Genomic DNA, 13545 nt, shown 5'->3' on the forward strand with positions numbered 1-13545 from the left:
ATTAATCAACAATGTCACAACTATCTCTTGAATAACTGTAAATTACTACTTAAAATATTACATTGCAGTATCTAGATCAGAGGAATGTATTAGATATGGGAGAAGGGAATACTATTTGAAAATTTGATTATAACACCTATTCACCCAAATACTCACAACTTTTACACACTCAAGTGGCCCTAAGACATCTCCAGAGTAATTATCCTATCTCCTCATCAAGCAAACAGATATGTAAGAGCTCGCTCAGCTTGACGGGCAGGGTCTCCCATGGAGGCACCAGGGTGTTGTATAGCCCAGGCCTCATTCCCTGTGTGACACCTGTTGCCTTAGACACCAGGGCTATACTCTCTGTGATATATGATAAGCAGTCCTAGACTTACTTTGTAGTTTAGTAATATAAATTTACAATTACCGAAGAGGAATTTCATTAAAGTAAAAAAATTGTGCCAAATTTATAAAGTCCAGGGTATATTCTTGAGCAGGATCAATAAACAGAACCTAGAAGAGTAAATATAATCATTAAATGAAATTTAAATATAATCTAATTTTTTAAAATTTAAAGCATGAAATTCAAGATGCAAGATTTCAAAAACGAGCTTAAATATATAAAATTTTATAATTTATGAAGCTTTATTATAGTTATATATTAAATACACGGAATCTTAAAAAGATTAAAGATGTTCTTTGTAGATACACAATATACATATTTCCAACACAATGAGAGGTCGCATTCCACATGTTCACTGGCCTTCTTTGAAGATGTTACCTAACTGCACAAATTCAACAGCTTCCTGAGGGCTGCCAGCACAGATGCAAAGCTCCCATGAGAAGCAAACACAGTGCAGCCTGAGGCGGCTACACAGTCAGATCCTGAGGGTTGTTTGAATATTTAGAACTGTAATAATGAACCAATAAACATTTACAAAAAATGGAATTTACATTTTTTTGACTACAAAACTTCAAAACATAGCAAAAATTATAAATTCCTTTGAGATAATGAACAAATATTATAAAACTATATGAAAGATGAATAACAATTAACAAATTAAGTGAAATTATTGGTGTACCAGGCAAGAACTTCTTATACTTGATGTGCCTACTAGCCAACAGGAAGATAATCAAAAGGAATGTCATCTTTATAAAAATTATGTAAGAATTAAAATATAAAACTCACCAAATTATGAAAATTACGCCTTACAGAAGGAACTGTTCCATGTAATACTGGGTTTAGGAATTCCCAGCAACTTGTAGGCCAATTAATATACAAAGCATCATTTTCTAAGTCATTAATCCACTAGAAAAGAATCCAGAAACATCTTAAATACATTAAAATAACAGTTATATCATTTTCAAATTTAGAAATTTTTCACCATATTAAATCACAAATGAACATGCACACAAATTTTTCTATATTTCTGATATAAAATGTCAACTGAATAAAGAATATATCACATATGACAATTGTAAGCTTCCAAATACAAATGAAAACTTTGGCTCCTTAGAAAAAGAAAGGTCTGTTTCATTTGAAATTATGTGTACTGGTTGGTGGATGGTGGGACAGAGGCATGTGAGACCACATGGCTGCATGTGCCTGCATGGCCAAAGCTGTTAGATCCACCTGGGACTGCACACACAAGCTATAAGCCTTGTAAGTCACCTGACTCAGGTAGTGGGACCTGAACGGGGTCCTCTGCAAAACCAACAAGCACTCTTAACAGTCCGCAGCCTAAACTTTCTCTAGCAATTGCTTTCCTCAAGTGTTTTCATGGAGCAGTTTCTATTAAGCACCCCTCTCCCCCAAAGCCATTATAGAAGCTGAAGGAAACCATGCAAGGACATGGAGTGAGCATAACAAGCAGCATCCACCAATGGGATCATTCTAACCCTTTTCCTTCGCATTTGTCCAGAAGGACATTTTCAAACCTAGAGGAAGAGCTCAACACAAAAGTCAGTTGTCTGGAAAGTTATAGTTAAGCATCTCAATCTGCTATGACTCTGTTCTCCTCTGCAGGAAGCAGGAGAGGGTCTGGAAGGGAAAGAAACTGCAGGGAACATGGTCATGCAGGTCATGCATGGTCATTCAGCAGTCAGGAAGACTGCGGAATCCATTCGCTGGCTCCTAACCTGCACACAGACAGACAATAGACTCCTGAAAGCTCGGCAGATAAAGATACCACAGTGCCAAGAAGACAGAGGCCATAGTTCAGAGTGGAGCTCAGGTGCTAAACAGCATGGACTGTGACTGGAGACAGCGAGGGCCACATCTTAGAAATAAGACAAAAGAGAAGAATGCCACAAAGCCCAGGACACGGTTCAACAGAGACAACAGAGTGCCTGGCATTTGGACTATCAGCCAACTCTATTGTCTGTCTGTCTTTCTTTTTAAATCAAGTTCTCGCCTGTATTTTTAAAAAGGTACAAAGATTATAGGGAAGACATGGTGGTCCATGCCTGTAACCTCAGCTTCTGAGAAACCCAAACCCAGCCTGCCATGGGAAAGGAAGACTGAGGTGCTGAGTCCTGAGACCTGCCCTGGAATCCTAGAACTGTTAGCACTGCATTAGCACATCCCAGGAGAGGTCACGCTGTGCCCACCTGCAACTCACTTGGAAACTCTGAAGAAGTAGGAGAGGTGACGGTGAAAATACAAAAGTTCTGGCTTAGTACCCTCCAACTTACCACAAGTCCACACAGTGTGCAAAGACTGAGACTTTCTACTTCTAGGAATGTAGTCTTCGCTCTTTAGCAGATTTATAACATAACATAGCATAACATAACACAATAGACAATATATATAGATATACATGCAGATATAGATGTAGATAATGACATAATAATCTCACTTTTAGTAACTAGAGAAAATAGTAAAGAAAGGTTTGACTAATTCTATAAACCAACTAAAATATCTCTCAATATATTTTATTACCAAAATATAATTCTATATAAATGTATATATTCTATATTCATATATTCAGTAGGCATATGGGATAGATTTATGATATCATAGATATATGTATGATATAATATATGCAAAAGAGACATCTCAGTAAATTCACAAAATTGAAATGGTCCAAACTATGCAATCTCACAACCAACTGAATTTAAGATTAGCAAGAGAAATTCAGAAACATCAGAAATATGTAGAAACTAAATAATATAATCTTAAATCTCAAAGACTCTTTGAAACTGAATATAGGAGCTCAGGTTCCTACATCACTAAGGAGTGATCTCAAGTCAGCTGTCTAACGTCACCCAAGACACCAGGAACAGAAAAGCAAGAGGCCACAGCAGTAAAGTTTGGTGCAGGCAAATGGAGTACCAGAGACAGGAGGACACAGAAGAACTAGAAGCCGGTCAACTGCACACTTGACCAGTTACTGCAGCCGACAAGACCACAACAACGAAGAGAAGACTCAGATGCCCCGTCTATAAAGAAATCAAACTGCTACACAGAAGCCACACAAATGATCAATAACCTTTATGAACATAAACACTAATTTATGCAATAATATATACAAAGTAAATTCAGATTCAATAGATCAAAGACTATCAATTGTGACCAGGTAGAATTTCTACCACAAATAAAGAATTATCTTAACATGGAAATCTATGTAATGCACCATATCATTAGAGGGGAAATTATAATAATCTTGATATAGAAAAAATTGACAAGTTTACTTCTCATTATGAAAACATTTACACAACTAGAAACATAAGGAGATTCCTCCTCATGATAAAGGATGCGTATAAAATCAACAGTTCACACCATATTGGTATAAGACCGAGTGCCTCACTTCCGGGTCTTCTGAATCCTACTAAACCACTTAAGCTGAGGACATTTTATTTTTAAAGCCATGAATTCAGGCTGGGCAGCAGTAGCACAGCACCCAGGTGGTAGAGGGAAGTAGTTCAAGGCCAGTCTGGTCTACAGAGCAAATTCTAGTCATGGTTACACAGAGACACCCTGTCTTGAAAAACCAAAACCCCAAAACCCAACCCAAACCAAAATAAGCAAGCAAGCAAACAAAAAAACTAGACCAAACCAAGCCCACCACCACCACCCCAACCCCCATGACCTCTCCATTGTTTAGGAAACCTTCTCTCGGTAAGAGACTTTTCAGCTGAACTTGGAAGGAAAGGTAGGAACTACCTGGAGAACAGAAAAAGCACAAGACAAGGAGATGACTGAAAAGAAACTCTAGGGAGAACTGAAGGGCAACAACAGTCTGTTGTAGAACAGTCTCTAAAGAACCACCTTGCTTCAGCAAAGCAGGTGAGAACAGATTTCCCAGATGCCAGGTTGCAGCACACACTGCACAGTTGGGAGCCCACGGTGGGCTGCTCAGGCATGAGTCTCATGTTCAGTAGCGTTCTTACAACCCCAGATCTTAATTAGCTGGTGCTGGTCACTGCTACTGTTCACAGGATTGTTCTGTCACCTGACCACTTTATCTTGAAGCTAGAAAGATGCTTCGTGAGAGCAGTTATCCTGATGTGAAGCCACCGAGTGGACAGAGAATGGGTCTGTGCTTTTGTTCTCTCTTCTGAACACTGATTCAAATGCACACACATACTCGGAAGACCACAAATGCATAGTTCTATACTAAATCTTAAATCCCCAAAGGTTGTAGGACAAGGAATAACATGAACACTTACCACTATCGAAGAATGCCGAATATCTAAAACAAAGTTATGGTCCCACACAGGTGAGGTTAATTTTAAAAATCTTCTCATCTCGTCTTCACTGAGCCCAAGACGTTTAAGGCCACTCAGCAGCTTTCCTTCTGACTTCAGCATATCTAAAATGCTTCACATCCACAGAAGAAATCATTCTATTTTACTTTGTCAAAACTTTTTGGAAATCTAAAATTTGACAATATTTTTCAATTGTATATGAACATGTGCACATGTGTATGAATGAGTGTGGAAGACAGGTCAACATTAACATTTAAAACTGATTTCAGTGATTTGAATATCTTAAATTTAATTCCAATATTCTGAAATTAATTCAATGTTAAATTAAGTTAAGCAAATATTTGAATTTTATGTTGTGAGATCTATCACACGCTAAAACTTCAGTAGTGGATTAACAGTGTAAAATAAGTTGCCTATCTAGAATTTGAAGTCTACCTTTTAACTAATTCTAAGGAACTAATTATCATACGGTATTACTTTAAAACCCCAAGTGGTTTAGAGGGCTCTAAGGCTTTGAATCCAGAGTCTTAATGCCTGTAGATATATAGTATTTGAAGAGTTCAACAGAATTAAATCAGAAAATCATTAAGATAAGAAAATCCTCCAAAGCCATTGACCAACAGAAACTCCAGTCCCACATGAAATCCTTCTTAGAATGGCTGGTCACGGTAGCACAACTACTGCCATACAATATGGCTGAGCTAGCCTCGGCTGACTCTCAGAGGCTGAAGGCATACTTAGTGCTAAAGACACCACACATAGGACACACCACCAGATAGATAGATGATCTGAGTTGAATCTGGCTTGAAAGCCTCTTTCCTGTGGTCTAGCCTCCACAGTGCCAGAAAAGACTCTGCAAGGTGCCAATGCAGGGAAGCAATTACCAGTCCTACCCAGCGGCAATAGCTATCTGTGCTCCACTTATCAAAGACTCTCCTCTTTATAAACAATGGAGAAGACCACAGGAAACCACAATTGGACACAATGCCCCCACACACCAACAGAGCCTGGCCACAAAGAATTCAGCTACATCACATCTCCTGCACCTGTATCCAGAGGGATCTCTTGGAAGTGGGGGTAGAAAGACTTCAAGATCCAGAATATCAGGAAGTTTGCTATGAAACTATCTCTCCCAGAAACTTCTGTATAAGCAAGATCAGAATAATGAGAATATCAGTGGGGGAGGGGTAAAATTTTGTCAGGTTTCCCCCATAGACAAAGATGCAGAGAAGTAATTACAGCTGAGAGACGGTTAATCAGCCTCTCTCCATTACTGATTATCCAGTGCAGATTGGTCAGTCCTAAAACCACAAACACACAAACAATCAAAACAAACTGAGCAGGTTGTATTCATGAATTTATGCATATGCATACACATATAAACATAATATTAATATGCATATATATAAAATTATATAAATCATATATAAAAATGATTATAATCAAAGAAAAGGACTCCATCAACTGAGGGGGGTGGGAAACCTGGGAGAGGCTGGAAGAAGGAAAGGGAGAAGAAGGGAAAATTATGTAATTCTCACTTAAAAGTATGTTTAGAAAAGAAAAAAAATTCTACAAAAATGGACAAAGAAAGATGAGCAAAAACTATATGGCCACAGTAACTCCTCACTCTCCACTCGGTTATAAAACTATGGAGTAGACAGAAAACCCACTATGAATGTCTCTGTAATGGGCACTTTCCTTTCTCTGAATCCTTTTCTCCCCGTCTTAGTCAGAGTTTCTATTCCTGTACAAACATCATGACTAAGAAGCAAGTTGGGGAGGAAAGGGTTTATTCAGCTTACACTTCCACATTGCTGTTCATCACCAAAGGAAGTCAGGACTGGAACTCAAGCAGGTCAGGAGGCAGGAGCTGATGCAGAGGCCATGGAGGGATGTCACTTACTGGATTGCTTCCCCAGGCTTGCTCAGCCTGCTTTCTTATAGAACCCAGTTCTACCAGCTCAGGGATGGCACCACCCACAATGGGCGGGGCCCTCCCCCCTTGATCACTAGTTGAGAAAATGCCTTACAGCTGGATCTCATGGAAGCATTTCCTCAACTAATGCTCCCTTCTCTGTGATAACTCCAGCTTGTGTCAAGTTGATACAAAACCAGCAGGCACACCCCCCCCCTTTCCTTTCCATCTACCTTTTCACATTGATGGTATTATTCTGCATCCTCTGCTTCTTACAGCCTTTTTGTGATGATGTTGAAAATCCCAACTCTCTCCCATATGCAGCCACCAAACCCAAGCACTGTTGCTGATGCCAAGTAGTGCTTCCTGGCAGGAGCCAAATGTGGATGCCTACTAGGAGGCTCTGCCAGAGTCATACAGATACAGAGGAAGATGCTTGTATCTAAACATTGGACTGAACATGGGGACCCCAATGAAGGAACCAGAGAAAGGACTGAAGGAGCTGAAAGGGTCTGCAACCCTATGGGAAGAACAACATGATTAACCAACCAAACCCTCCACAGCTCCCAGGCACTAAACCACCAAACTATGAGTATGGTGGGAGAGACCCATGGCCCCAGTTGCCTATGTAGCATTGTCTGACATCAATGGAGAAGAGGCCTTTAGTCCAGTGAAGCTGCATTTCCCCAGTTTAGGGGAATGCCAAGGCACTGAGGTGGAGAGGGTGGTTGGGAGAGGGAGCACCCTCATGGAAGTAAGGGGAGGGGGAGGGGAGTGGGTGAAAGGGTATAACATTTGAAATGTAATTACAGAGAATATTCAATAAAAATTTAAAAGTAAAAATAAGAGGTATATTTTACATAAAAAAGAAACAAAAACTGTCAGTGCACAGTGGCTCAAGCCTTTAGTCCCAGCACTCAAGTGGCAGAGGATGGTGGATCTGTGTGAGTTCAAGGCCCAGCCTGGGCTACAGAAAATCCCAGGACAGACAACCAGAGTTAAATAGTGAGACCCTGGAGAGAAAGGGAGGAGGGGGAAGGGGGGCAGAGAGGGAGGGAGGGGGAAGGAAGAAGAGAGGGAGGGGAAAGTGGAGGGATGGGGGGGAGAGGAAGAGGGAGGGAGGGAAGGAGGAGGTAGGGGGAGGGAGGCAAAGAGGGATTAGGAGAGAGGGAAAGAAGGAAGGAGGGAAGAAGGCGCTATGACATACTTCATGTAGATCACTAACTATAGGGGGAAGACTCGGGGTTTAGAATCCATTCTTTCTAAATTATAAATGAGAATATTTCTCTTGTGGAGCTTTTCCATGCACTGCCATAGAAAATCTTCCAAAATCTACATACCATCACATTGATTCTCTTAAAGGAGACTTCACTGTTCCTGGGCATAGATAAGATTGTTGTCTCTCTACATTTACAGAACAAGATCTGAGACTTTCTATACTCTACACATGACTTTTTATTCTGCATATCTTAAGCTCTTAGGGCTAAGAATATAACTAATATGGAGAAAAGTCATATTTAATAAGGCCCAAATGGACTAATGCGCGCGCACACACACACACACACACACACACACACACTGTGCTGGCTGGTATTATATCAACTTGACACAAGCTGGAGTTATCACAGAGAAAGGAGTCTCAGTTGAGGAAATGCCTCCATGAGATCCAGCTGTAAGGCATTTTCTCAACTAGTGATCAAGGGGGGAGGGCCCAGCCCATTGTGGGTGGTGCCATCCCTGGGCTGGTAGACCTGGGTTCTGTAAGAAAGCAGGCTGAGCAAGTCAGGGGAAGCAATCCAGTAACTGACATCCTTCCATGGTCTCTGCATCAGCTCCTGCTTCCTGACCTGTTGAGTTCCAGTCCTGACTTCCTTTGGTGATGAACAGCAATGTGGAAGTGTAAGCTGAATAAACCCTTTTCTCTCCAACTTGCTTCTTGGTCACAATGTTTTGTGTAGGAATAGAAACCCTGACTAAGACACATACACACGCACACACAGTGGGTAGGTAGGGTGAGTCGAAATCTGTATTTTCCTATGATTCCAAGCTGTTAAAAATGTTTCTGAAACATTTTACAATTTTATGAATTCCAGTTCAACAATCATATTCTGCAAATTAAAACTGAATAACTGAATGAAAGTATTATATTTATGAGACTGTCCTATGGTCCCAGCATCAATGTTTAAAAGTTGCCTTATGCTTCTCTGTGGGAACAGCACCAACTCCTCTCTACCTCTCTTCTGTCTGAGCCATGACTTTAATTTACAGGCAAGTGGCCACTGCACTGGAAAACTTCCCGATTCTACCCTAGAGTGCTTGTGAAGAATCCTGTTTGGCCTGAGAAACCTGATTGCACTCAGCAGTCTGACAGGACACAAACAATTTGAGCCATCTATTTTCATTTCTTTCTGCTGAGGAAACACCTTAAGCTGTTTGCAGTTCCTTCCTAGAGCCGTTCAGTCCATTCCCACAGCAATGTCAGGCTGGACACTGACCTAGTTTAAATAAAAGGGCGTCTAGAGTACTGCAGTAGTTGGAGTTCTACCATCACCGCCTCACTAACATCTCTCCTGGTTCTGAAACTCTAAGACCCTGTCCTCTGGTCCACTGTGGAGAATTACACAGCAAGAAACACTGCACGTAAGAGTGAGCGAGACTGAAATGTGGGCAGGATGCTGTACAGAGAATTAGGTCACACAGTTGACAACACTTATACATGCTCTTCACCCAACTCGATTGTTTTACATTGTATCTGTATCAGAATATTGTACTATAGTCATAGATGTGTTTAATCACGTGTCAAAATATCAGCTTAATCTTTAAAACATTTTTGTTTTGCACTTTGACAAATGATAAATTCAGAAAAATGTTTATCTTTACATAAACCATAGTTTATATTAATAATTTAACACTTACCTAAAAGGATCAGAAACATCCACGTCAACACGCAGGCCGTTTATAAACAGACGAGCATCACCTGGCTTAATTTCAAATCTGTCATGTAGGTCCTTGAAACAAAGCAAAATAAGTTTGTCAGCAACAGTCACAAGTATTTTAGCTCCACTACAGAACACAGAAAGCCAGTTAGTTATTGGCCCTAAGAAACTTCTTAGGAATGCCTCAGAAAATGCTTCCGGAGTGAGTTCTTTCTTTCCATGTGGTGTGTGTGTGTGTGTGTGTGTGTGTGTGTGTGTGTGTGTGTGTGTGTGTGAGAAAGAGAGCGAGCGAGTGAGCTTACTTATGTGTGCATTTTTGTGTGTCTGTGTGGTACAGCAGGTATCAAAGCCATGCACAGACATATGCAAGTGTGCTAAGCTGAGCTGTGTGCTTAGCACTGCCCTGAGGTCCTCGTGTGCAGTGTTCTTTGTAGCAGGGTGTGTCTTGTTCTGAAGCACAGCTTCCTCCTGGAATACTCCACGTTTTTCATGTTGATTGTTCTTGGTGAGAAGCTGCTTCCATTTCTTTCTTTCCATTACAGCAAGAACCTCATTCATCACCTAGAGTGTCTGGTTTGCTCATTCTGTCAGTCTTCTGGATATACAGGGCACCTTTTCATACACAGCTTTAGATCTATTTTCTTTAGAAAAAATTCAAATTGTAGTTGTGTTTCTTCTCCCCATATTTTTCTCTTTCTACCTCAGAAACTCTTATGTATGGTTTACCAGACCTTCTCTGCCTTGTATTCATGTTTTCCCCTTTGATTCTGTACAATTCATTTCTATTTTATTTTCTTTCCACTGTGTTTCATACTGTATTTTGGGTAATTCTCCCCAGTGTTACTTAAAATTGTAGTTTTTACTTGTGAAATGTTTTGTTTTACTTGTTACTTTTGCAGCGGTGACTTCCTGTCATCTTCTTGGGCATGGATATCAATGTGCATCCATCTTTAATCTTAGCCATCCTTTTCAAAACCTCTGCTGCTTCTCAGCTTCAACCTTTTCACAGTATTTTCTTTTAACGCATGTGTGAATCCTGTATGTTAGCTCACCTCTGCTGAGGATGGCTTCATTAACTACAAAACAACATGCTGCCTTCCACAGTTCGATATCTTTACAAAGATCTAGACTTAACTTTCTGATTTGCAAAGATGGATGAGCAACTCTTACTTGGGACAGACATTAGGGTGGGGTTCTTTAGAAGTACAACAGGCAAAACTAACGTTTTGAATTTCTGGGCTTGCAGACTGTTTATAGATCACTCTTGCACTGGTTTTAGTCTCTTTCTCCAACAACTGTAGGCTTCAGGGCACTTTGCCTCTGAGGGATACTACTTTGCATTACAAATGCTTTCTTGGAAGTTATCCCCTTTGGTGATTTGGAATGTTGTAATATGACAAACTGCCATAGGCTGTGTGCACTCCTGAATGTAAACTTTGGGAGCAGGGGAGCTCCCCTGTCTCACACTTATACATGTTCCTCTCAGGAGTTCTCCAAGAGTCTCTGCTCAGGGACATAGTGGCCTTAATGAAAGGAAGGAGGACAGCACTCAGCTAAGAATGTACGAGCATCATACCTTGCAGCACAGCTGTAATGTGAATCATAGGATTGGGAAGGCAGAAGCTCATCTGTAAAGATGTTCTGCTGGCCACTCTCGGTCATGACCTCCAGGAGGCTGCTTCAGCAAGACTTCTCCAGTTATTTCTCTTGATTTGTAAGTGATTTGATAATGATTTACTATCTATCCGGTGGGCACTGGAAGCACCCAATTAAGACTGGTGTTTTGCTATTTAGCTTTTAGGATTAATTTTTTAAATCATGTGTATGTCTGTCTGTGTGTCTATGTGTCTGTATGTGCATATGTTACCTGTATAAGCCAGAAGAGGGGTTGGTTCTCTTGGAGCTGGAGCTATCATGGTTATAAGCAGTCTGACATGGGTGTTAGGAAGCCTGGGTCATCTGCAAGGACAGTATGTTTTCTTTACCACTGGCCATCTCTCTAACTCCTGCTGCTAGCTCCTACTGTCTTCTACTTGTGCTTACTTCATCCTTGAACCCCAGCTCACTCACGATGGAAAGGATGGGCCACTCTCTGGACAGAACTTATGTTCAGTTCTTCCTGCAACGCCTCTTTAATCCTATGGGATCTTCTAGCTCCCTGATCCAGATGACCACAAGGGAAAACGTTCTGATGGCAAGCAAAAAGAACAACACATGCATGAAGCCGCTGACACCTTGGCACTTCCTTGTCTTCTTTTCTATCTTGTCTTCCTTATTGCAGATGATCTTACTAAATTTCTTTCAAAAGGAAACTCTCAAAAGAATCAGTTAGTAAAGGACAAAAGGGGGCAGTAACTCAACCTAGCTAGCTGTGTCACTGAATGCTGACAAGACTACTAGGGTGGCCAACTAGCCTAGCATCCTACCTAGCCCAATTCTCTGCTCACCTCCATTACTAAAGGAATAAACACAAGCTTTTCATCTTTCCTCATAGCTAGAGATGTCCACAGGACTGGGTCCATGGTCCCTGTCCAATCTGTTGAAGTACTTGTTATAAACATGAATTTGGTTACTAACACACATTTAGACGCTGTGTCTCTGAACACACACAAGAAGTCTGGAGCTGCTGCTGCCGTCTCTCTACCAAGAAAGGCAGTTGGTGTTTTAGAAACACATCCTGACAGCAGAGCCTAAAACATCAGTGACGGGGACTTTAAGACAGCTTTTCATGTGAGAAAAATTAACACTGTTTAGGGCCCTATGAGTCTGATATTATATTAATAAGAGAAACCATTTTACAGCATGGAGCTAGGCTATGACTAGTATCACAAGTATTAACATACACTGTAAGTATTAACATAATTAGTGTAATTTGATGTTTAAATGTTAATAGACCATTTGGAATAATGTTATCAAACAATTGAGCAACTATGTTTTACTTGATACAGAATACTAGGGATGTTCTAGTAGTCTAACACTAGTTTATTCTTTCTAAGCCTCAGAACTAGCACTACAAAACAGGCTAACTATTATGTTGGAGGTGGGAAGTCCAGAGAGTAGAGTTGTATAAAGACAGCAATTGCAGTGCATTCTCCATATGGTAGAGAGTGTAGAGTGTGACAGTGTAAAGCTTATTTTTTTGTATTTACTGGCTTTTAGAAGAACTGTGGTCAAATTTTCCTCTCCCTCAACTCTTCCTAGATTCTTTCCAACTGTTCACCCACCCAACTTCATCTTCTTTCAAAAAACAAAACCAAAAAAGACAAACTTCAAAAAATGACAAATCAAAACAAACCCCAAAGACAGAAAAATACAAACCACCCCCCCCCCAAAAAAAAAAGAAAGAGAAAAGCACATAAGAGTGTTGGTATCTTTCATTTCCTCCTAAGTCCCGAGCATGGCGCCTGCCCTGGAGGGAGTATGTTCACAGACTCAGTGTTACTCCACTGAAGAACCTCACCTTCTCTCTTGGAACTATTTTAACAATGAGAAAAGCATTAACACTTGCTTTTTATTAAGATAGAATATCTAAGTAGTGAAAAATGAAAATGTTAGTAAGATTGAAGCTGACCTTCTGATTTTCCTGTATTTCTTTTCTCAGCAGCTCATTTACAGCAGTCCTGGTGAGAGATCTGGGAGAACAAACAGGATTCTTAAACACAGCAGCATCATTGCCTCTTAAGTGCTAAGGAACAATCCAATGTAACACAATACCTTAGAAAATAATTACTTTCCAAATGCTTCAGGAGGATATTTCTGTAGCCTAATTTGCAAACTACTCAAGTTTGCAAATGGTTCTGTAATTTGATACTATATTCCATTAACATAAAATGAATACTCAAAATGCCATATATTTCCACTATATGCATCAAGTATTACTATAGTGTATTTATCACTACTTTAGTTTCCAAAGCACTCAATTATATAAGAATTTTGGTAAAACTGGGATGAACCAAGTCATCTTTTGGCAAAAATGAGAAATTGATTTATTAGTTTTCT

At 40.2% G+C, this 13545-nt stretch overlaps 1 protein-coding gene across 3 annotated transcripts in view; it reads right to left on the minus strand.

Moving 5' to 3' along the window:
* UGGT2 (UDP-glucose glycoprotein glucosyltransferase 2) overlaps positions 1 to 13545 on the minus strand; it is a 117638-nt gene that overhangs the window by 78952 nt on the left and 25141 nt on the right. For all 3 annotated transcript variants that reach the window (XR_013975036.1, XM_080916903.1, XM_080916902.1), the window contains 5 exons: positions 13118 to 13178; positions 9527 to 9618; positions 4657 to 4807; positions 1175 to 1294; positions 413 to 498 (listed from right to left, as the gene is read on the minus strand). Coding sequence is in view for 2 of the 3 variants with exons in the window: in XM_080916903.1 (XP_080773029.1) it covers positions 413 to 498; positions 1175 to 1294; positions 4657 to 4807; positions 9527 to 9618; positions 13118 to 13178 (510 nt within the window). In the remaining variant the exon portion in view is untranslated. The remainder of the gene's footprint in view (positions 1 to 412; positions 499 to 1174; positions 1295 to 4656; positions 4808 to 9526; positions 9619 to 13117; positions 13179 to 13545) is intronic.

Source organism: Micromys minutus (genome assembly GCF_963924665.1).
Source record: "Micromys minutus genome assembly, chromosome: 5".
In the NCBI taxonomy this organism is placed as follows: domain Eukaryota; kingdom Metazoa; phylum Chordata; class Mammalia; order Rodentia; family Muridae; genus Micromys; species Micromys minutus.